General features: G+C 39.6%; 1 protein-coding gene across 4 annotated transcripts in view; it reads left to right on the forward strand.

Moving 5' to 3' along the window:
• The window catches only part of dcc (DCC netrin 1 receptor), a 466,971-nt gene that overhangs the window by 119,070 nt on the left and 323,679 nt on the right, over window positions 1–24,222 (forward strand). For all 4 annotated transcript variants that reach the window (XM_077498096.1, XM_077498095.1, XM_077498097.1 and 1 more), the window contains exon 2: window positions 16,800–17,159. In XM_077498096.1, the coding sequence (XP_077354222.1) occupies window positions 16,800–17,159 (360 nt within the window). The remainder of the gene's footprint in view (window positions 1–16,799; window positions 17,160–24,222) is intronic.

Below are 24,222 nucleotides of genomic sequence, written 5' to 3' on the forward strand. Positions count from 1 at the left end.
AGGAGTGGCAAACTTAAGCAATGGAGTAATAGTCACTGTTGAAATCAGGTAACATTTGCATTAGTATACTAAGCTAGCATTAGCATGCTAAGCTAACATTAGCATTAGCATGCTAACATTAACATTAACATGCTAAGCTAACATTAGCATTAGCATGCTAACATTAACATTAACATGCTAAGCTAACATTAGCATGAGCATGTTAAGCTAACATTAGCATTAGTATGCTAACTTAGCATTAGCATGCTAAGCTAACATTAGCATTAGCATGCTAACTTAACATTAGCATGCTAAGCTAACATTAGCATTAGTATGCTAACTTAGCATTAGCATGCTAAGCTAACATTAGCATTAGCATGCTAACTTAACATTAGCATGCTAAGCTAACATTAGCATGCTAAGCTAACATTAGCATTAGCATGCTAATTTAGCATTAGCATGCTAAGCTAACATTAGCATTAGCATGCTAAGCTAACATTAGCATTGGCATGCTAAGCTAACATTAGCATTGGCATGCTAAGCTAACATTAGCATTAGCATGCTAAGCTAACATTAGCATTAGCATGCTAAGCTAACATTAGCATTCACATGCTAAGCTAACATTAGCATTAGCATGTTAAGCTAACATTAGCATTAGCATGCTAAGCTAGCAATAGCATTAGCATGTTCAGCTAGCGTTAGCATTATCTAGCATTAGCATGCTAACAGCACTAGCATGCTCACTTCATGTTGATTTCAGGCCACTTCCTGTTGAAATCGGGTCACTTCCTGTTGATTTTAGGTCACTTCCTGTTTATTTTAAGTCACTTCCTGTTTATTTTAGGTCACTTCCTGTTGATATGAGGTCACTTCCTGTTGATATGAGGTCACTTCCTGTTAAAATCAGGTCACTTCCTGTTGAAATCTGGTCACTTCCTATTGAAATTAGGTCGAAATGGCGGAAATCCTAGGCGTCCCTAATCAATTGGCCAAGATGGCCGCCGCCACCGGTGGACGACGTGGCGGAAATCCTAGGCTTCCCGAATCAATTGGCCAAGATGGCCGCCGCCCTCGGTGGACGACGTGGCGGAAATCCTAGGCGTCGCTAATCCATTGGCCAAGATGGCGAGGAATCCTGGGCATATCTAATCATTTATCCAAAATGGCCGCCATTCATGGTAATTTGGAAAATGGCCGCCATGCGTGGTAAGTTAGTTGGTAAGATGGAAGAGCTCATGACGTGAAATGGTGGAATATATTGAAGTTGTAACGAAGTCAATCGGATAGATAATGTGGAAGTAAATGGAAAATGTAGAATGTGGGAAATATTTGGGTACGAAATCGGGAATTGTGGGTAAGGCATAAATTTTGGAACTGAAAAGCTGGAAGAGCTCATGGCTTGAATTGCTGGAATATATTGAAGTTGGAACGAAAAAAAAAAATCTGGAAGGAAATGTGAAATTTTGAATCTCCCATTAAGAATACATGGGGAAAAATCGGGTACGAAATCGGGAATTGCGGGTAACACGTGAATCGTGGGAATAAGAAAAATGGAAGCGATGTAGGCGCGAATATTTGGAACGGAGTGAATCGGGTGAAAAATGTGGAAGTAGAAACTGGACAAAAAAGTGTGAGGAATAAAATATAAGAATAAGAATAATAAGAATAACGGGAATGGTGTAGAATAACATATGTGGCCTCCAGCCTTCACACAATAATAATAATAATAATCCTTTTGTCATGTTTCAGTTTTGTTTGAGTTGGATTTTGTTTTATTTTGGTGAGTGTGGTGGTGTGTTCCCCTGTCTCGTTTGTCTGAGTAGGTCCACCTGTGTGTGTTGCTAATTGGTTCCCCCTGCCTGCTGTGTTTCCCAGCTGTGTATTGTTAGTGGTTCGTATGTGTTGGTATCAGGGAGTGGTGTTTGTTTCACGCGGGTGTGGGAGCATTGTAGTAGCTTGTCTTGTCTTGTCTTGTCTTGTCTTGTCTTGTCTTGTCTTGTCTTGTCTAGTGTGCTAAGCTGTGTTTCTAGTTTCTCTACGTTCGGGTCAAGTTTTCTAAGTCTGTCAAGTTTTCTGAGTCTTGTCAAGTTTATTCCACGTCCTGGTTAAGTTACTCTACGTCTGGTCAAGTTTCACTACGTGTGGTCAAGTTTCACAGCAACTCAGGTCTCCACGTCCAACTTAAGTCATCCCCACGCCCAACTCAAGTCATCTCCACGTTCCACTCAAGTCTGTTCCACGTCTTGCCCAGTCATGGCAATCAGTCTGCTCGGCGTTCTGTCCCATCCTGTCCATCACCGTCTTGGTTCCAATAAATAAAGTTATTCTCTTCCTGTCATTCCTCTTCATGTCATGTTTCTCCGCCATTGGGTCCATCCTTGCGCCACACATAACAACTTTGTAAAAACAGTAGTGAATATGGGTTAAAAAGAAAGCATAAAACCTCGATAGTGGATCGTGTATCGATCTGTGTTTTCATTAACTTTTGTTTTGGTTGGATTTTGCTGTGTCATGGGGCTGGGTGATATGGCTGGAAAGTGTATCATGATACAAGTATTTCATATCAGGCGATGCTTACATGCTCCTGGATCAAGCAGTGCCCTAAAAGCTTATTTGGGGAAGACGCTACACCCTGTCATTGATAATGTTACATTTACCTTCATTTGTTGTTCATGCAACAGACTGTGACTTGTCTTCATGGTACGTTGGAGCTGGCTTGCAAACATTGGAGCTATAGCTTATTAAAGACAGTGAACTCGTTGACATTTGCTAAGCTAGCCACACAGAATCTAAGAAATCACATCAGAACTAATTCAGGAAATATCAATCGGTGCCACATCAGAGTGCACATGCTATATTTATTCAGGAGGCAATCTTGGCACCACATGTAAAAATCTTGCCGTTGATTAAACTAGCACCTGATGATGAATGTAAAATATTTTACGAGATCTTGTTCACATTAGAAAACACAGCAGAATACTGAGCCTTACCCAGCTTGCATGGCATCTGGGGTTACATGTGCCACAACGACCGCCGTCTTTACAAGCCAAGAGTCATTTTCCCACAAGAGTGATTCATTTCCATAAATGATTTATGCACGAGAGACAGACAGCAAGTCCTATTTGCATTTCACTGTTTGCATGCGCCTGTTTGTATGCTTGTATAAATAGGGTCAATTCTTAACATTTTACATGTACTCATTATGCAAAGAGGTCAATGCATGCAAAATCATGAACTAGAGGAAATCAAATGCATGCAAACACTTTACCACTTAAACACATGCAAATTGAGACACACACATTGTATGGTTGGAAATGTTGAACTGTTATAGTGATCCAATGTTGGCCTTGCAAATCTCGGACTAACACAATGTCAGGTGGTCGGTCGGGTTTACAGCAGCGACATTGAGATAGACAGAGATGGGAAAAGTATTAACATTCTCTACATAAGTAAAAGTACAACAACTTTGGTAAAAGTAGTCACTCAAATAAGTAAAGTTGTAAAAGTAAAAAAAAAAAGTAGAGGCTCTGAAATGTACTTGAGTAAAAGTAAAAAAGTAATTTTTTTAAGGAGATTAGCTAACAAAGCAAGACTTTCCATTTTCTGGCATGGTTATACATCAGTTGGCTCTCTAACTTGCCCTGCGTCGAGTCGACAGTGTTGCGTATCACTCGCTCATATTGCTGGTCCGCCCCTCGCTGACATGACTGAACCTTCTTTCATATTAGGTGCGTTTCCATTACCCTCAGTTTTGCGCAAAAGGCATGTTTCGCAAAAGTAAGCTGGTAATGGAAACACCAGATTTGCGAAAAAACTCTAAAATATCGCAAAAAAAGTTTTTGCGCTCTCATGTGGTGGTTAATGAGACGTATCGAAAAAGAAGTATTACGCAAAAGTGTAATGGAAACACTTTTTGCGAAATACTTCTTTACTCTACATCTGGTCAAGTTACTCTATGTCTGGTCAAGTTACACTACGTCTGGTCTAGTTTCACTACGTCTGGTCAAGTTTCACAGCAACTCAGGTCTCCACGTCCAACTCAAGTCATCTCCACGTTCCACTCAAGCCTGTCCACGTTCCACTCAAGCCTGTCCACATCAACTCAAGTTTGTTCACGTCACTCAAGTCTGTTTACGTCTTGCCCAGTCATGGCAACCAGTCTGTTCGCGTTCCGTCCCGTCTGTTCATCACCGTCTTGGTTCCAGTAATTAAAGTTATTCTCTTCCTGTCATTCCTCTTCATGTCATGTTTCTCCGCCATTGGGTCCATCCTTGCTCCACACATAACAACTTGGTAAAAAAAATAGTGAATATGGGTTAAAAAGAAAGCATAAAAACTCTCATGAGATGGTTTTTGAGACGTATCGAAAAAGAAGTATTTCGCAAAAGTTTAATGGAAACACTTTTTGCGCATTAGTAGTCATGTGACACCCGCCCGGTCACGGAGGAAAGGACTGTAACGCGTTGTTTATGTGAATTTTTGTTAAACTTGCAATTACTATTTGTTTTGAGAATTATTAATTTCGGTTTTGTATTTTAGTTTTACATGCTGAAGTGAGACTGCACGTCATGAGCGCAAAAGAGAGAGAGGTGTAATCGAGCGGGTCTCCTTCGAGAAGTTGAAGGAGAGGAGAGCTTGAAATCCTGTCCTGCCATGTCTGGTTAATTTAGCAGGGAGGACGCCAGAAAACATCAGAAACTTTTAACAATTTGTAACCCGCCTTTTACCCAGCCTCTGCATGGGAACAACATTTTAGGATTACAGGAAGTAGGAAGTACGGTGCCACTCGCTTTTGTGTCAGAACTGCTTGCCGACTGCCGAGGGACACACACAACAACACCAACACTAAATGCCCAAAACGTCTACAGTCAACATCATGAGCACCTCCTACAGAACAGCGAGGTCTCGCGAGACGGGACATTCCGAGAATTGCGCCTCATAAGCGAAACTCTCTTCAATGGAAACACGACAATTCGAAATTGTACTTTATCGAAATAGTACAATATCGCTTTTATTTTTGCGAAAAAGGGTAATGGAAACACACCTACAGTTGGCTGGCAGTCTGCAACATTCTCCTTATAAAGTTAAAATTATAGTTGTAGTTGCAGCGCACATTGCTCTCATATTTACGAGTTGTTCTAATCTAGTCAATTGCACGTCCTAGCTTGACAGAGCCATCACAAGCTGGGATGTAATAATTATATATAAAGATTTATAGCTGCTTTTTCTTCCAAGTCTGTTATTTGAATTGGTTTCAACTATTTTGAATTTGTATCCAGTAAAAAGTAGGTATGTACAATAAGGGCAATATCGTGACATCGTGATATTAACACTGCCACAATATCGTCGTTGTCATGTTCACAATATTTTAGAGGAACACATCTGTAAAAACAGTCAGGTTGAGTTCCATTTGTGTAGTTCTAGCACCCTCTAGTGGCTAGTTTATTCGTGCAATTTAATTTTCATTAGGGATGTTTTGGCCATCTATGTTTAAAATCTATGCTAACTGTCAGATGAAGGGGAACCTAATTTGCTTGTGAAGCAATCAATGTGTGCTTGCATTAGCAAGTAAGTGCCTATATATTTTTATTTATTTATATATTTAGATATATATTTTTTAATATTTTTCATTGCTGTTATGTACAAAAGCACAATATTGTGTTTGTTTTTTGTTTTTTTAAGTATGAGCTCTTTTGAGCTATGAGTTTTTTTTGTTTTTTTTTTACAATATTGTGATCTTTTTTTAAATATCGCCAACCCCCCACAATATCGTGATAATTATCGTATCGTGACCTTCATATCGCTATAATATCGCATCGTGATGTTTGGATATCGTTACATCCCTAGTAAAAAGTATAGATAGCCCTACTCATGTTAAAATGTAACAGATAAAATTAAAAAGTCTAAAAAATAAATACTCAGGAATGTACAAAGTAATGGAGCAAACTACTCAAATACAGTAACCAAGTGTTTGTACTTCATTACTTCTTACTTCATTATATCTATGGAGAAAGAGAAGTACAAAACAGATCGAAGAACACAAAAGAGAATTACTTTATATTTAATGAATAAGAATAAACAACTAAGGAAAGTGGAGCGTGTGATAAGTAAGCCTCTGACAGTTATCCTGAATGTTTATCTTTTATGTGCAAGCCTAAAAAAATAAGACCTAATAGCTCACATTTTCATACTCATTGTAGGGTTGTACGGGAGACTTTGTAACCCCCCCCCCCCCCCAACATTCCCATTCTTGTCCGTTTTGATTCCCATGAGCTCATTGTAAATACAGGTCTTTTATTGCTCTAACTTCTCATCTAAACCCGCTGCTTCTAAGTCAATACTGTAGGCCACTTGAACTAACCTTTTCCTACCACATGCTTGTGGTTTATAACAATGTGGAGCCGGTCACCCTGGTGGCACACGGAGCTGCTCATATCTTGACCTTGCGCCTCTGGAAATGGTTTCCAGATGAAGTCGTTTTCTCAACTGGTGGAAGCAATTTTATGTTTCCTCTGGATTAGGCCGATGCTGGCTACATAAAAGCCAGTGACAACTGTGGCGTACAAAAGCTTATCTGTATAAAAAATGGGTTTTAGTTGATGAAATGTTGACAGAACATTTACCCCTGGAGTTACCCTGCCACACTTCCCTACCCTACAATTCTTGAGCCAGTACACTAATAAGGCTGAAGTCTAAATTAAGATGAAAGAAAAAGATGAGGAGAATTAGTGGGTTTAGTGAGTTTAAAAAAGACATCTCGCACCCCTTTCTGTTCTTTTCATCCTTATATTTCTATACTTGAAAGGCTTTTCACTTTTAGCTGCCTCTATATACTTTTTATTCTGGATTTTAAGGAAGTCAAAGTGTGATCAAAGACCAGTACAATCGTTCTGGCACCATTTTCCCTTTTACAATGCTGATTTGCTCTTTGAGATTATCCTGCTGCGAGCTCACAATCTCTGTGTGAATTCTCTTTCTTTTCCACACAGTGAGAGTAGAGTACAAGCAGCAGTCCTCTCCCGGTAGGGGTCGGCATGATACATGGATCATGTGAATTTGATCAATCTGACATCCAAACGGAGAAGGTTTTGTTGTGAAGTTTTGAGCCACTGGAGGAATTATTCAAGATGGCAACCAGCCACAGAGGCCGTAAACAATTCAGGTCTGATTCTGTTGCTGTCTTGGATATATATAAAAAAATAAAATAAAAAAAAATAAATTTGAAAGAATTATTTGGGTCCATATTATGGAAAATGTACTTCTTAGTGGCTTTATGCAAATAGTTGAGTGCCTACCCACTCATCAAACATTAACTTAAAAAAACAAATCTTTATTTTGCTGCCTATTACTGAAAATGTGTGTGTGTTGTTACCTGATGAAAATATTACTTGCTCCTCAGGATCAGAATCAATCAGTCATTCAAATTCAAATGTATTCATCGTTCAAAAATAGGGAGCTTAAAAAGCCAAATGAAACTTTGCTCCCTCCTTCAGGGTGCTGCTATTTTGGCTTGCTTACAACTCTGCTCAAACACTGATTGGTTGAAATGAGCTGTCAGATTCCCCCCCAAAAAATAAAAAAATATATTAAGCATATCGTGATTTGGAATGGAACTCCAATTTGCTGCACATTAAAACAGGGTTGTACCGTGACTTGACACAAAACAATGACATTTTGACGTTTTGATTTTAACTGTATTTCACTTTGGGAAGTAAGTTTATGCTGCTGGAAGTCTTTAGCTGTAGTTTAGTTTATTCAACAATGATTTTTTTTTTTTTAATGTGTTGATTGCTGTTTTGGCAGAAGCAGTCGTATATGTAGTCAGGCTTCATTAAATGCATTTTTTAATCTGATTTTGCCATCACGCATATTGTGAAAATGGTGTCTTTTTGAAGCAAAAAGTCTGAATGCATCCACCTACTGTCCGAAAACAGCTGGGATGTTAGGATCTGGGTTTTGGTTTGTTTGTTTTTGGTCATGTTTTCCTTTGTGTCTCCTTTTCTGTCAAAGTCTCGTCAAGTTTTATCATGTCCGTCTGTGCTCGTTTTCCTGTTCCCTTGTGTTATCCAATCAGCTCCCCAAGCCACTTGTGTCCTGTCCAGGTGTCTCTTTTTGTCTCGTTACTATGTGTATTTAGTTCCCTGCTTTCGTTCTGTCCTTGTCAAGTCTTTGTTGTTGTCCTGTCGCCATCACACCTCGTTTCCCTGCGCCTCTGAGTCCTGCCTGTTTAGTTTGAAAGTAGTAAGTTTAGTTCCCAGCCTTGGTTTGTGTTTTGTTGTACTTTGTTTATGAGTTAAATTAAACAATGCTTCAGAGCACACCAGCCACGTCTCGCCTTGCCTCCCTCCATTTTGGTCCTCAAGCCCCCACAAACCCTGACATGGGACAAACCTGATATTGAGTATTTACATGCCAAGAGAGGGTTGTGAATTAAGCAAAGCATAAATAATTTATCTGGGGTATAATTTCACTTTCCCCTGTGCTCATAGATAGCTATACTTTGAATATTCCAATTTTTCTATTTGTCCATTTTATGTTAATTATTTGTAAGACTACCTATAATATATAATATAATATAATATAATATATTATATTAACTGAGTACAGTTTTTGGCTACCAGCCTCTGTTCGTACTGAACTCCCACTTGGGTCCTTATTGTATTTTTCTAATGTCAATGACTCCACTGTGTGAATGTAAGGGCTTAACTTGTTTTGACTTTTTAATTGCTTCTTTACAAACATCCTCTTGAGGGTGGGATTGTGGAAGGGGATAGTTTTTGTGTTTGGCAATGAGTCCGCTACATCTGCCACAGACATGGGTTCTGACTCTAAGGGCTCTACTTTTGTAGACAGCACACGAGCGCTCAGTGTAAAAACTGGTGTATCAATATTTTTGTGTCAGGGCAAGTCTATTTTACCATGTTTGGGAATTGACAGACCGCAATGCATCATGCTGCATGTTCGGGCGTTTTTTTTGTTTTTGTTTTTGTTTTTTTCTCCTATGCTCCCAGCACACCTGAAATTTGACAACTGAAAGTAGACTTTAGACCAGCTAAAACCAGGTCTTGTTGTGTGCTGAGAGGGTTGGATCCCAAAACGCATCTATCTATCTATCTATCTATCTATCTATCTATCTATCTATCTATCTATCTATCTATCTATCTATTCACATTGTGAGGCAGAAACTAAGAGAGCTGTACTCAGGAACAGTTGAGCAATAATCCGTCAAAACACACACAATTCTCAGACCCTTATATAGACAGTCAATCAATCTCATTGGTTGTGGCTAGACATGTGAGTACCAGTACTGACATGAACGATTCGGTGAACGAATCTTTTGAGCAGTTCTTTTAAATGAACTGATTCTAGTGATTCAGTTCACCTAAAAGATCTGTAATGCCCATCACTAACAAACACTTGAAGTGCGCATGCGCAGCTAGGAACGAGCACGCACGACGTCGTTACGCAGATTGATTGACAGGATCGAGAAACAAGACGCAGCCGGAAAAATATCCTTGAACCCACCTTTAAATGAAGGTAGCCTACTAATGGACATTTTCTCTCTTTACACATAGACGCATACTGGAAACATAAGAATTTAACAAGAGACTTAATTAAGACTATAGTTGTGTAACTATCAGTAGTGTGTGTATGCGTGTGTATGCGTGTGTGCGCATGAAGCTCAGATGTGAGATTACAGAAGGGATTATGGGAATTATAGTTCAATGAGACACAGAGGGTGGCTGACAGGTGAGACTTGTTAATGAAGGCTTAATGCGAAAATGCTAAACACACACGCACCAATGCTGTCCAGCTGGTGTGTGAGATCAGCGCAGATGGGACCTTGGTTGGGAAATATGTCTCACGGCAGAGTAGTAATTTGGGTTTTCATGCTTAATCAGTGGTAGCTGGAACAGGCAGGATGACAGCAACTGCTGACTAACTGCTTAAACTTAAAGAAATTTACTTTAGATAAAGTGGGGAATATCTATTCTTAAGACCTTTTGTTTGAAGTTCGTTGTTGTCATATCACCCAAACTACTTTAAACACAAAACATGTCTTTAGTAATTTTGGTACAATTACTTTCCATTACCAAACGAATGCTAAGGTCTCAAACTTCTCATTAACTTTGTCACAAATTTGATGGAATTGAGACATTTATGTACATTGGTGATTTCAGAGAGACATTCAACCATGATTGGAAGTGTCATACTTGCAAAAATGAATCTTGCCTTTCTGTTTCCCAATGAAAAATTGGGGATACGATGCTGTATACATACTAGAAAACTGTATGTTATATAAATAGGCTTTTTTTTGGGAAGAGTATTCATTACCACTGTTAAACTTTCATTTCCTACTTCCTTTCCTTCCTTCCTTCAGCTCAGATTTTCTTTTCTTCCAGTTTCCTCTGATTTTTTTTCCCCCTGGCATGCTTCAGTTGGCACAGAGTTTAAGCACACGCACACGCACACACGCATACTTGGACGCTCCCCAGAGTCTTAATACAGTCTTCTTTCAGGCTCTAACCCGTGATGTCAGTCACTGGGAGAGTTGGTGTGTGTTTTCAAATGGGTTTGGCTGTCGTCCACATTGCTGTCATCAACTTGCGTCCCTCCATTCAAAACTACCGGATGGCTCGATATCCTTCGACCTCTCTATCACTACAGTAGAATAGGTTTTCGGAGTACCACTGTTTTGTAGTGTCAGAAATTGAAATAAGACGACTGATATATATTTGCGTTTCAGGATTTATTCTAATTTGCAATTGTACATGTTGTTTTTAACAGTAACTATTAGGGGTGTGAATTGCCTAGTACCTGACGATTCGATTCGTATCACGATTCACATGTCACGATTCGATTTGATACCGATTAATCCCGACACGATATTAATAAGTCGATTGTTGCGATTTTTTTCATTCAAATTCAGAAAATACTAATCAGTAAACTTGTAGAGTGTAAGATTATATTATATATATATATGTTATATTGTATGAAAATGTATTATTTATTTATCTGAAACTTCAGTCTTATACAGGTTGTAATCTGTTTCATGTTTGAACAGCATTAAAATAAAATATTAAGGCTCAATGTTCCGTTCTTATAACATTCTTCCATGCTTAAGGTGTGAAATTTAGACGTTTTGTTGAATATTTTTCCATTAAAAATGGAAGTTTAAAAATCGATTCAGCCGCCTATTGAATCGATTCTAGAATTGCGCGATGTAGTATCGCGATATATTGCCGAATCGATTTTTTTTTAACACCCCTAGTAACAATACGTCTGATCAAATATTGTATACTTTGATCATTTAGGATTGGATCTATTTACCTTGTCTCCTTTGCTTGATACAGTAACTGGTGATGCTTTATGTTATTGTTCCCTATCAGGTCATTACAGTCAAAGCTAATTACAGTGTTCTAAGGCTATAACAAGTGGAGGAGTTCAAGTATCTTGGGGTCTTGTTCACCAGTGAGGGCGGATCGGCAGACCGTGAGATCGACAGGCGGATCGGTGCAGCGTCTGCAGTGATGCGGACTTTGTATCGGTTCGTTGTGGTGAAGAAAGAGCTGAGCCAAAAGGCGAAGCTCTCGATTTACCGGTCAGTCTACCTTCCAACCCTCACCTATGGTCACGAGCTGTGGGTCGTGACCGAAAGAACAAGATCCCGGATACAAGCGGCCGAAATGAGTTTCCTCCGCAGGGTGTCCGGGCTCTCCCTTAGAGATAGGGTGAGAAGTTCGGTCATCCGGGAGGGACTCAGAGTTGAGCCGCTGCTCCTCCTCGTTGAGAGGAGCCAGCTGAGGTGGCTCGGGCATCTGGTTTGGATGCCTCCTGGACGCCTGGAGAGGCGTTCCGGTCATGTTCCACCGGCGGGAGGCCCCGGGGACGACCCAGGACACGCTGGAGAGACTATGTCCCTCGACTGGCCTGGGAATGCCTTGGGATACCGCCAGCGGAGCTGGTTGAAGTGGCTGGGGAGAGGGAGGTCTGGGTTTCCCTCCTAGCGCTGCTGCCCCCGCAACCTGACCTTGGATAAGCGGTCGAGGATGGAGTGATGGATGGATAAGGCTATAACAGTTTGTTCCTTTCAGGATAGCTCTTCACATAAATAGCAGTGTACATTTTTTTTCTCCTTCTCGGATTTGGACTATCAAGTAAAATATGATTTGACATTGAGAATCATGACAACTTGCTCCTCTCGATGGAATCTCTGGTGGAAGTTTGGATGGGGATGGATCATGTAAACAGAAGATCAAGGCCTAAGCAGCAAATACAATAAATGAGATTCTGTCCACGCTTTACCAGACCACGTAAAACATGGGCCTTGAGTTTGATGCTTGCCAAAGAATCAACCTTGTCGCCATGGCAGCCATATTACGCCTGGGCACGCACACACACACACACAAATTGAAGAAGTAAATTATGGACCAGTTAAATATACTTTTTAAGAAGCAGTGACAGTGATCACTGTGTAAATGAAATATGAACCAAAAAAAAAAAAAGATTCCCAAGCAGTGAGATGAGAAGAGAGATGGCAAGCAGACAGAGAGTGATAACATCAAACTGCAGGACAACTAGGACAAGGACACACTGATGAAGTGTGTGTGTAGGGGTGTGTGTGCGTGTGTTTTGTGTGTGTCTGTTTGAGAGAGAGACCAATAGAGATAGAGCTGTCGAGATAGTGATTTACAGATAGAGAGAGAGTAGGGGGACTGCTGAAAGGGAATCAATAAGAAGGAAACCATGAAGCAAAAAAGAGAGAGATGTAAAAGAGGCACTGAAAAGGAAGGAGGAGGCAAGGATGGGTAGATGAGGATTGAGGGACACGACATCCAGCAGTCGAAGATGAAAAGTAAAAAACGTGAAATAAGTCTGTAGGCTTCTTTGTGTTGACTTAACTGTGATAAGAAAATTGAAATTAATTATAATGAATGGATGGTCTTTCTAGTTGTTTTTTTTAATATTTTTTTTTATTTTTGGAGATTTTTCTAATGCAAACATTTTGATGTTAGTTGTGAAATGAACAAATGAAAAATGAGTCAGTATTTTTTCACTCGAAGAAAACAGCAGTTGCTTAATGTCCCAAATTACTGGCGCTAAGGAGTAATGTGTTCTGTCATCTGTGAAAGCACGTTAGATATAGAAGCGTTGGGAAATGGTGGATACACTTTGTACTAAATTACTTGTGTTGCTTTGAAGTTTACCTCTGACAGGGAGTTTGTGACTACCTTGTTTGATTCACAGGCACACAAATACCTAACTGGTTTGTATCATCAACTTTGTGAAATAATTTATCAACATTGCAAGCTACGTACATTTTCTTCATGTCTCAGTGAAAATGTATGTCTTACAAGAGCTTGTTATGTATGCATATTGAATTAGTCTGGGTGGAGGTCTTTGCTCTACAAAATACCATTCTCTAATTTATTGTCTAATTTCCATCTGGAATAGTTTTTCAGTAAATATAAATAACTAGAAATATTTCTGCGGAAATTTTGGATGTGGCTGCTGACTCTTGCAAGGTGGAAAGCCGAATGCACTAAACAGTTTGCCAAATGTTGGTGTTGTGATGACTCGAAAGAGTCGATAAAGAATAGATCCCAAAAACGCAGGCTCAGAGGAGGAAAACAATCTCGTTTTATTCCTTTGGATGAACCGATGGAACAAAGCTTGCTCGCAGGCAAGACAACGAGACTAACAGAAGTGCTCTTGCACACAGGCAAGGCACTCGGAGGTAACAAAAAACACTTGCAAACGGCAAGGACGAAATAGAATACACAAAACACTTGCAAACGGCAAGGAACGCGAACGTAACAAAAAACACTTGCAACAGCAAGGAGGAATAACATAACCAAAACGCTTGCAAACGGCAAGGAGAACTAACGTAACGAAAAACACTTGCAAAAGGCAAGGACTGGAAAAACTCAAAACACTTGCAACCGGCAAGGAATACTCGGAATGTACACGGAATCAATCAACGCGGAAATACAACAAAAGGCGACGCGGAAATACACACGGGAATACAAACTTAACTAAGGACGATAGCAGATTCAAAAAACTTTACCAAACAGGAAACGCGGAGAACACTTGGACACAATGGTGAGCAAATAATAATCCGACAGCTGTCAGTGCTGTTCGGAGTCCTTTTATAATCCTGATTGTCAACTAGATGCAGGTGCGGGGCTGGGAAACGCCCCCCTCGTACTTGGCACTGAAACACACACACACAAGAGCACAACAGGGCTGAGAACCGAACCATGACAGGTGTACTTTACCTCTCAATCAGTCAGCAAGCTAGCTTTAGCAATAGCATGATAACTTAACTTAGCATTAGCATGTTAATCTAGCATTGGCATATTAAGTTATCATTAGCATGTAAAATTAGCATTAGCATTAGCATGCTAAATTAGCATTATTTTGCTAATTTAGCATTAGCATGTTAAGCTAGCATTGCCATATTAAGTTAACATTAGAATGCTAAATTAGCATTAGCATGCTGACTTAACATTAGCGGTAGCATGCTGACTTGGCATTAGCATGCTAAGTCAGCATTAGTTTGTTAACTTAACATTAGCATTAGCATGCTAAGCTAGCAGTAGCATGCTAATTTAGCATCAGCATGCTAATTTTAACTTCGGTAAATGTATGTGCGCGCAGCGTGGCTTGGAAAAAGGTGCCTAATTTGTGGCGCTTTTCCCCCCTTCTCCATTCATTCCTATGAGACTTTTTATTTTATTTTTTTTTGGCGGGGGGTTTTGGGAATTGCGCCGCCATGGTAACTCGAAATTAAAAAAAAATAAAATAAAAAAATGGTTCCCCGCCGAGTCAGATTGAGCCGCTTGTTTTGATACCTCATTTGTACCGGTACGTTCAATGCTTCGGGCCACATTTTTTCTGAAAAATTCTGCTATAATAAACACCGGGGCCGTTTTCTAGGTTAGTAATATGTGCCTGCTTTGCTTCGCTCCGCTACTGCTTTGCTCCGCAGCAGTCACATAATTATGAATGAATAACAATATGACCAAGTGTTACAATCTTGTTTGTACTTCCTGTGTGTGTTGTCATTCAAAGGTCAGGTTTGGTTCAGTAAGCTATATTTTTTGTCATAAAGGAAATTCATTGTGGCACAACACACAACTCACACATAAACATGTAAAGCAAGCAGGCAAACTATACAGACAAATATTCTTAATGTTCACTTCTGATGATTGCTGTTTTGAAGTAAGAGGCAGTTCCATGTTGTGGCTTCTTGTACTAACCAACGATCACTTCCCAAGAACCCCGCAGGCACAGAGTGACGCCTTTGACCAAGCAAACTGTCTCTCTGATCATGATGAAAAGCTGTTTTGGTGGCGTCAACATCAAACGCAATAAGAGATGTAGTTGCTGCAGCTCACTGCCATCTGAGCCTTTTGAAAGATTGCATTAAATATAAGAACATTAAACAATATTTTGTAATAACATTTATATTGATGTAGTGTCATCCTGCAGAATGACGCATTGCAAGTTACTGCATTTTTCTCTGCACAGTCAGACCAATTTAAAAATACATCATGAAGAAAAAGAAGAAAAAAAACAAAACACGTATAGGTCGCTCTGCAGCACAAGTTGCATTTTGGGTGAAATGTATTTTCCAAAAACTGAGATGAGACCAAGAATAAAAACAGCTTGGACAGGCACCCAAAAATATCTTTCCCCTCATCATGTTGACAGCCGCGAACGAGTTTCAGTTGGATTCAAAATTTACGCTTCTACATATTACAGACATGTTTTTCTTTTCTTTTTCTTACTGAAAGTATTCTGCTCCTGTGGTCTTCTGTCAACATTTTTTCCCCTCTTGAAACCTCTTGAACCACTCTAAAACACGAGTATGACATCATTTTATCTTGATACGATTAGGCCCCACTGCGCCCCACACCAATAGTAAAAAACATTTTTAAGATTATTATAATAATGACTCATTCAATGAATTGATTTGCACAACAATTGAGAGGGATTGTCCCACCCTGTTTTCATATTTATGAAAGAAATACAATGACTCTAATAATAACTCTAGTCTAATTCCGTCAAGAAGTTACCAGGTACGCTGGGGGTGAGTAATAAAAGCACGCTTGGCCCAATCTCACACACACATATATATATATATATATATATATATATATATATATATATATATATATATATATATATATATATATATATATATATATATATATATAATGGTTATGATCACAGCGATATATAATTCAAGTTGCATTACGATTCAAGAATAGTTTACAAATTAGTAAAGATGAATGGCTTGATGCAAACACTTGCAGATAACTGCACTGATTTTAGGTCAGATTTACCCTTTTAGACACTTGAGGAGAGTCCTTTTAGAAGCAATGAAACTGCACTTCCAATTCACCTGCAGCTTTATTGCAAAATCTATAAACCATCACCACATCCATAGTTTTTCCTTTGTTTTTTACTACCTTTGTTGTCTAACAATCTCTTTATGGTCCGCTACCGTTACAATCGTGGCTTGATCGAATATAAGGCGGCCTCTGGGATACAAATTGGCTCTTGGCTGTAAACAACACCTTGTTCAGAGCAGTTTAGCTAAACATTAATGTGCTACGGAATGAGCACCAAGTGTATTTTGATGAAACATGTTGACAGGAAGGCAGTAAAGCACGATACATCTGTCATTTCAAGAACAAATGCTTGTTTTAGTGATGCACATTGGATTTCTATGAGTCTCGAGCTCTATACCGTTTTTTTTTTTTTTTTAATTCATTATGTGTTCTCCTCTGTGTTCTTCTCCCTGGCTGCAGCATCAGAGGCCTCTTCTCCATCATCATCATCCTCAATCAGTAGTGGCGGTTTCGTAGACTTCACGTTCACTAAGGAGCCTCAAGACACAGTGACGGTGCGAGGTGGTGTGCTACAGCTTGACTGCCAGGCACAATCAGACTTGGCGTCCGGAGCCCCGACCATCACATGGCGGAAGGATGGCGTGCTACTCAATGCACTGGTGGATGAACGGCGGCAGGAGCTGGCCAATGGATCTTTGCTCGTTCACAATATTGTGCACTCGCGGCACCACCGCCCAGATGAGGGGGAATACCAGTGCCTGTCCACACTCGAAGGACTAGGAAGTATCGTGAGCCGGACTGCGAGAGTCACTGTGGCAGGTAGGAAAACATTTTTAGGGCACCAAATGGGTGTTGCAGTATCTTGAAATAAAATGAGGAAAACATGATGTGAAACTAACCCTAACTACAGGCAACATGGATTGAGTGAATAGAGAACCCTATGTCATCGTTTGGGTTGTTACTTTTGACATGGCTCAGGTTTAATTTTGGCTTAGTTTGATTTTGTCCTCATGTTTCTTTAACTCTTTTACTGCCACACATTATCAAAAAAAACAAACAGTGCCAGCCGATTACGAGCATTCATCAGATTATTTCATACACCGGCGGCACATTGAAAAGAGACACAATGCTGCCATCCGCTGGCCATAGTTAGTTTGTGTTTTTGATTCCACACCCCATTGACCAGGCAGCGCTGCACTAACCCCGGGTTTACACCGGTTGCGTGTGCGGTGCGTCTTGACTGCGTGCTCCGGACGCTTCAATTTTTTGGCCAATCCACACCGGCTCCGCACAGCTGCGGTCCGGCAGCTCCGTCGCCGACCACTTCCCGCCGTGTCTCGCGTGACCGCGCGCGATCATGTGGCATTAAAAACAACGACAAACACGCAGAAAGTCTGTGCTCAACAGAGAAGCAGAAAGAGAGGTGGACTTTTATTATTTTGTGGCTTTCTACCTCCATTATAAACCTCTCCTCGTCCATGTTCGCTGGTGTCTAAACCGTGAATGAGCACCTCGCACATTAACTCCAGGCCGTCTACGCCCACATCACGTTTTGCTGACATGTTTGGAAATAGGAGCTGGCGAGTGTTTTATTCTGAAAGGTAACCGGAAATTTATTTTGAAACTGCGTCGGTCTTCCTGTCCCGCTCGATGTGTTTTGTGCTAGCTTGCCATTTGCCGGAGGCCTACCGCTGCGGCGTCCGGCAAAATAGAAAATAGGTCTATCCTTGCGGAAGGGCTGCGGCACGCCGCAGCTGAGACGCAGTCGACACGCAACGCACCCGCAAGCGGTGTAAACTGCACCGTTCGAATGAATGGAATCTAATTGCTTGCCTCGCCGGAATGCACCGCAACCGCACCGCAACCGCATCCGGTGTAAACCCGGGGTTAGCTGTTGCCCTTCACATTGATTTAAAAAAAAAAAAAAAAATGTAGATGTCGTCATTTAACGTTTATGGCGGCATACGTTGTGATTTTACTAATCGTTAGTAAACGTTTTTGGCGGTCCAAGTGTTAACGGGGGGGTTAGCACGTCCGCCTCCCAGTACTGAGGGCTCAGGTTCGAGTACAGGCTGCGGCCTTCCTGGGTGGAGTTTGCATGTTCTCCACGTGCCCGCGTGGGTTTTCTCCGGGTACTCCGGTCTCCTCCCACCTTCCAAAGACATGCATGGCTGGTTGATTGGGTGCTCCGAATTGTCCCTAGGTGTGCTTGTGTGTGTGGATGGTTGTCCGTCTCTGAGTGCCCTGCGATTGGCTGGCAACCAATTCAGGGTGTCCCCCGCCCACTGCCCAAAGCCAGCTGTGATAGGCTCCAGCACCCCCGCGAACCTTGTGAGGAGCAAGTGCTTAAGAAAATGGATGGATGGATATTGACTTTGTATTTTATTCTAATGTCTTAGTTTTGTTTGTATTTTGAAACAAGCAATTACATAAGATACATATATCACATTGCTCAGTGTTTTAGGAGGCAAGAGGTGGATAAAAATTTGGGGAAGCAGGAGAACCAACAAAACAATTCATTTCAATAAATAAAATGTTAACAAGTCAGTGGGAAAAGTAATGAAGTCCCCAAAAAAATGGCTGAAATAAACCAGCAAATACAAGCAATTTGATTTAATACAGTTCAGGGCTATAGACTAATGTGGCATTCCTCAGGGCTCAGCTGTATCTCCCCTCCTGTTGTGTAACCGCTTGTTGACAACAATGGCACTTAAAAGGGCCACGTCTTTCCTTTGTCCTTGGTGTGTCTGCTAAAATGGGTTGTACTGAAAGGAAAGAAGTTTTTTTTTCCCTTTTAGATTTTTTTCCCAAGACACCTTGGTCTGTCCTTCATCGTTATTATACTGACATACGCACATTATGTAATATTTCCTATTCCTCTAATTTACTTGACTGTTTAAAAGTACGGAAGTAAATCAATTTAATGGAATTCAGAAAGTTTCTAAAAATCAATACAATTTATGGAAGAAGATACCTGACAGACAGCACAGTATTCATTGCCTGCATTTCTTACTGTAAAATATTCACCAAGTTAGGCATAGGTTTCACATAGGGCTGGGTATCGATTCAGATTTCCAGAATCGATTCGATTCACAAGGGCCCGATTCAATTCGATTCACGATTCACTTTGATTTTCGATTCAGTTGAGGAACTCATGCAGCACGTATTTTAGACAGTCAAAAGTACCAATGCTGCAAAGAGTAGAAACTTCTTGCTCTACTTTAATGCATTCGTAAAAATATGAGTATTTACATTAGGAATTGAATCCATTGCAGTTACATTAATCTGTTTAATTTAACATCGCCTTATAAAAACAATAAATGATAATTTAAATCAATTACAACCAACAGTACAGGCTTTGTAAATAAAGTGACAAGGGAGGCGGGGGGGGTGGCGATATATCAATGCATTGTTTTATGTATCGATATTGGGATATGAAAAGGCGTATCGATACGATATCGATATTTTAAACCCAGCCCTAGTTTCACATTATACATGCAACTAAGAAGCGGGAAAAAAACAAAAGAAAACAAAAAAATGGACAAATAAAACATTTATAGTTGCTAGTTGACACACCTGGGAGAATTTCTAAAATATGGAGAATTTGGGGGAAATGATAACTAAACTCAGATATCTTTGTCTTTATTGACATATTTTGTTAAACTACAGTGTGATACTGAAATGTTTAATTTGATTGTATTTTGTATGATCACTTATGTTTTGTTTGTTTGTTTGTTTGTTTAGAATGTTGTTTAGAATGGGTATATAGGATACAACTCTTTTTACTTTGATTTAAAATTAAACATATTTATGTATATGTGCTCTGTTTGAATGAAAACAAATGTTGTCCACTTTGCATATCAGCAATTGTAACCATGTGAACATTGCTTAATTTCTAGGTTGATTGCAAGTATAGTTATTTACGGGAGCTTGACTAGACAATTTGTTTTTCTCTTGACATGCCTTGAAATACTTGTATGAGCCATGAAAAAAAATGATGAGACCGGCATTAAAAATATTTTAGTGCAATTGGCAAAGACAAAAAAAAAAAAAAAAAAAAAAAAAAAAGCTGACAGAAGCAACAGTGGGGACTAATAGTACATTACATGGCAAAATGCTAATAAGCAGAGGAGGCTTAAAAATTCAATTAGCAGCTACGGCGTCTCTGTGTATGCAAACAGAGATGACTGTAAAGTGGGAATTAATTAGCGACACTGAATCATTCACCAGGTGGGTGTGTATGGTGGAGATTAAAGGAGCCTGCTGTTTTACCATTAAGCATTACATTTTACCAGCGTAAATGTACCAACACTTTGTCATTTTCAGGTGATATGAACAATGTAAAATATTCAAATTATTTAAAAACTGCAACAGGCAAAACATTTTTAATGTCCTCATTTTTACAATATCGCCACTCTTGGATTCTCTTACTCTCCTATCACACAGGATAAATAAGCATCTAACGCCTGTAGTAGTATTCAGTTGAGATTTGAGCATCCCTCATTTTGTCCATTCCCAATTAGTGGTCAATTCTCTGTAGATCTGGACTAATCCCAATTAAAGGCAGTTGGGGGGGAAAGGGGCTAAAGTTTGACTGGCAAATGTAGATAATAATTATTCCCAAGGCAGATATTCAGAGCAACTTTGGCCCCAGCATCCCTCTGCTGCTTGCGTCTGTTTACTGTGATTTGCATGTTATTATCCGTCTGATTTATTTTGTGTGTTTGTCAAACAAGGATGAAAGCTGTAGGGAGACCGCGGCCCCTATCAGGGACGGGTGGAGGTTTGAATATAGTGGCTGAAGTGAAGCTATGTTCAGGTTCAACTTCTCCGTCCTTGTCCTTGATGCTTCCTCCCCCCTCGTCCTCTTCACTTCCTCCTTTCATGTCCACTCCTCCTCTTTCATACTGGCTCTCTCCCTCTTCTCTTTGCTGCTAACTTTTTATTCTGTGTGATCACATGTTCCTCTTTTACTGAAGATTGCTGTAAATGTACTGCTGCACACTTTGGGTCATGCAAATCTGGCAACATGGCCTATGATCATGCCAGATTAGGAAGGAACTAACCTGATTTATTTATGATTTAAAAAATGTAAACACTGGAAAATTAAAAACAAACATATCCTTTATATGTTTAACTTTTCACAAGTTCAGTTTTTAAGTCGAGCAAATGAGTTTCAGAATTTTTAAATTAACTCATTCATTCCCAACCATTTTCACTGAAGTAACCCCCTTTGCTGTTTTACTGGAGTTTGACTCATTTTGCAAGGCCCACAGAAAATTTTGTATTCTGCTATAAAATATGGAACCTACCAAAACAAAAATTAGAGTATCTTCTTTCATCAGGAAAAAACAAGGGGATTTATATTGGTTTCCGTTTCATCATTATTCACAAATCTGTTTAAAACACTGGGGAAATTAGCTTTTTGCAACATGGCCCTTGTTGATCTCTTATATTCTGCTGCTACCTGCTGGCCGTTTTTTTTTTTTTTTGTATAATAACTACCATTGCTTTAAGCCACCTCTTCAGGTCAGAGCCTGCATCAAAGACTTCAATAAGATCTAAAATAAAATACATAAAAAAAAATAAAATAAATTAAAAAAAAACATTTAAAAAATGTGTAAATATACGTTTTTGGGACCATGTATTTAAAATACTGTAGAACATTTTTATATGTTTTTGGGAGCAAATGAGTTAATATATTCATACATATATACGAGAAAGTAACTAATTCTTCATGTGTCATTTTTAAAATAAAAAAAAAAAACAGATATTTGCCACATTTGTACAGTATAGGGGTGTTAAAAAAATGTATTCGGCAATATATCGCGATACTACAGCACGCAATTCTCGAATCAATTTAATAGGCAGCTGAATCGATTTTTTAACATCCATTTTTGATGGAAAAATATTCACCAAAAAGTCTAACTTTCACACCTTAAGCATGGAAGAATGTTATATTAATGGAACATTAAGCCTTATTTTATTTCAATACTGTTCTAACATGAAAAAGGTTACAACCTGTTTGTTAAATACAGTGGCTCACAGTTACATAACACTGAAGTTTCAGATCAATCAATAATACAATTTCATACAAATCTTACAGTGTACATGTACAAGTTTACTGAATGGTATTTTCTAAATTTGAGTAAAAAAAAAAAAAAAATCACAACAATCGACTTGTAAAGTCATATCGGGATTAATCGGTATCGAATCGAATCGTGACCTATGAATCATGATACGGATCGAATTGTCAGGTATGAGGCAATTCACACCCCTAGGCTACAGTATTGGACTCAGTGACGATTGCTCTAAGACTGCAAGGGAAGCTAAATGCCCCTCCCACTGACAAAAAATAAAGTGAGGAAATATGCACTGCTCTGTGTACAATTTATTCGCTATAATACCTTCACGTTTTGTTCAGAATCGGCTACTTATCACAAATAACTGACACAACTTCCTTCTAATTCATTCCTGCAGTTACACGGCACTTTTATTTATTTATTTATTTATTTATTAACACAGTCGGACGCTGCTTCGTAGAGTGGGTTGTTGCACTGTGCAAAACTGGACGGTCATTGGATAAATGCTGGGCTTTTTCCCACCCATCAGACACTCAGCTCTCTGAGGGTTTATGGAACAGGGAGCCGAGCCAGACATTCGGCCTACTGCGTGATGATTGGATGATCTTTCTCAGGCGTAAAAAAAAGAGCTTCCCCTCATTTGAATGACCAGGATTGATTGGACTTCATTCACCATCAGTTCTTCCACTATCTTTTCTAAAAAGAATTACATTTCTTTTCAAGGCCTACTCTTTATACTGTACTTTTTGTGTAAATGTGCATCAATCGATGTACATGGAATTTAATAAACTCAGTAGAATGCTGTCAGGTCGCAGACAGTCGCTTTAGTACGGAAGTAGACTTTCCTCTCCCACTTTGTTCAGTTAGTCTTGGGGGGGATACCAAAGCATTAATTACCAAACCAGCTGGGATACGGGGTTCATCTCATGTCACTTAGTTGCATCATTCCTCTCTCTTAGCACCTCAAAACATTGAACCTGACATTGACCTGAAGTTGTTTTCATACCATAAATAAGTCATTTGCTCCCAATAACGTATAAATAGGTTTTTTATGTTCTAAGTGTCCCAAAGACGTATTTATATGTCTTTTTTTGTTTGTTTTTGTTTTTTTTATAATGCTAGTGCATACAGAAGGCTTTGATGCAGCCTCTCAACTGCAAAGAATAGTTGCAGAAATGGTAGTTATTACACAAACGGCCAGCAGGTGGCAGCAGAGCAAAGGAGATCAACCAGGGCGTTCTAGAAAAAAAGCTCAATTACTTTGAATTTTAAATAGATTTGTGAAAACTGATGAAACTTAGCTCTCTTCCAATGCTAATTGCTGCAAAACGGAAACCGATATAAATCTCCTTGTTTTTTCCTGATGAAAGAAGATACTCTAATCTTTCTTTGATAGGTGCCTTTATAGCAATCGAACACAATATTCTGTGGGCCTTGCAAAATCCAGTAAAACAGTCAGGAGCGAACGGGATTGCTTCTGTGAAAATGGCTGGGAGTGAATGAGTTAATTAGGGAGCATCTCAATTATCTTAAACCCGCATCAAGGTGTGAGGGTTGGACATCGAAGAGCTTCCAGCGGCAAGTTAAATCCTCTGCGCAAGTCTTGTCGATCCCCCGATGGTGCCAAATGAAACAGGCGTGTAGCAGCTGCACTGTAGCTAAATGCAGGACTTAAAATTCAATAAGACAATTTTGTGTTGTTTCTTGGTGATTTTAGCTTGAATATGCATGTTCTGCTGACCGGCTGTTGTTTTTGGGCCAGTACTTGACACCAATGATTTCACTGGCTCATTGTTACT

Source organism: Festucalex cinctus, chromosome 15 (genome assembly GCF_051991245.1).
Source record: "Festucalex cinctus isolate MCC-2025b chromosome 15, RoL_Fcin_1.0, whole genome shotgun sequence".
NCBI lineage: Eukaryota > Metazoa > Chordata > Actinopteri > Syngnathiformes > Syngnathidae > Festucalex > Festucalex cinctus.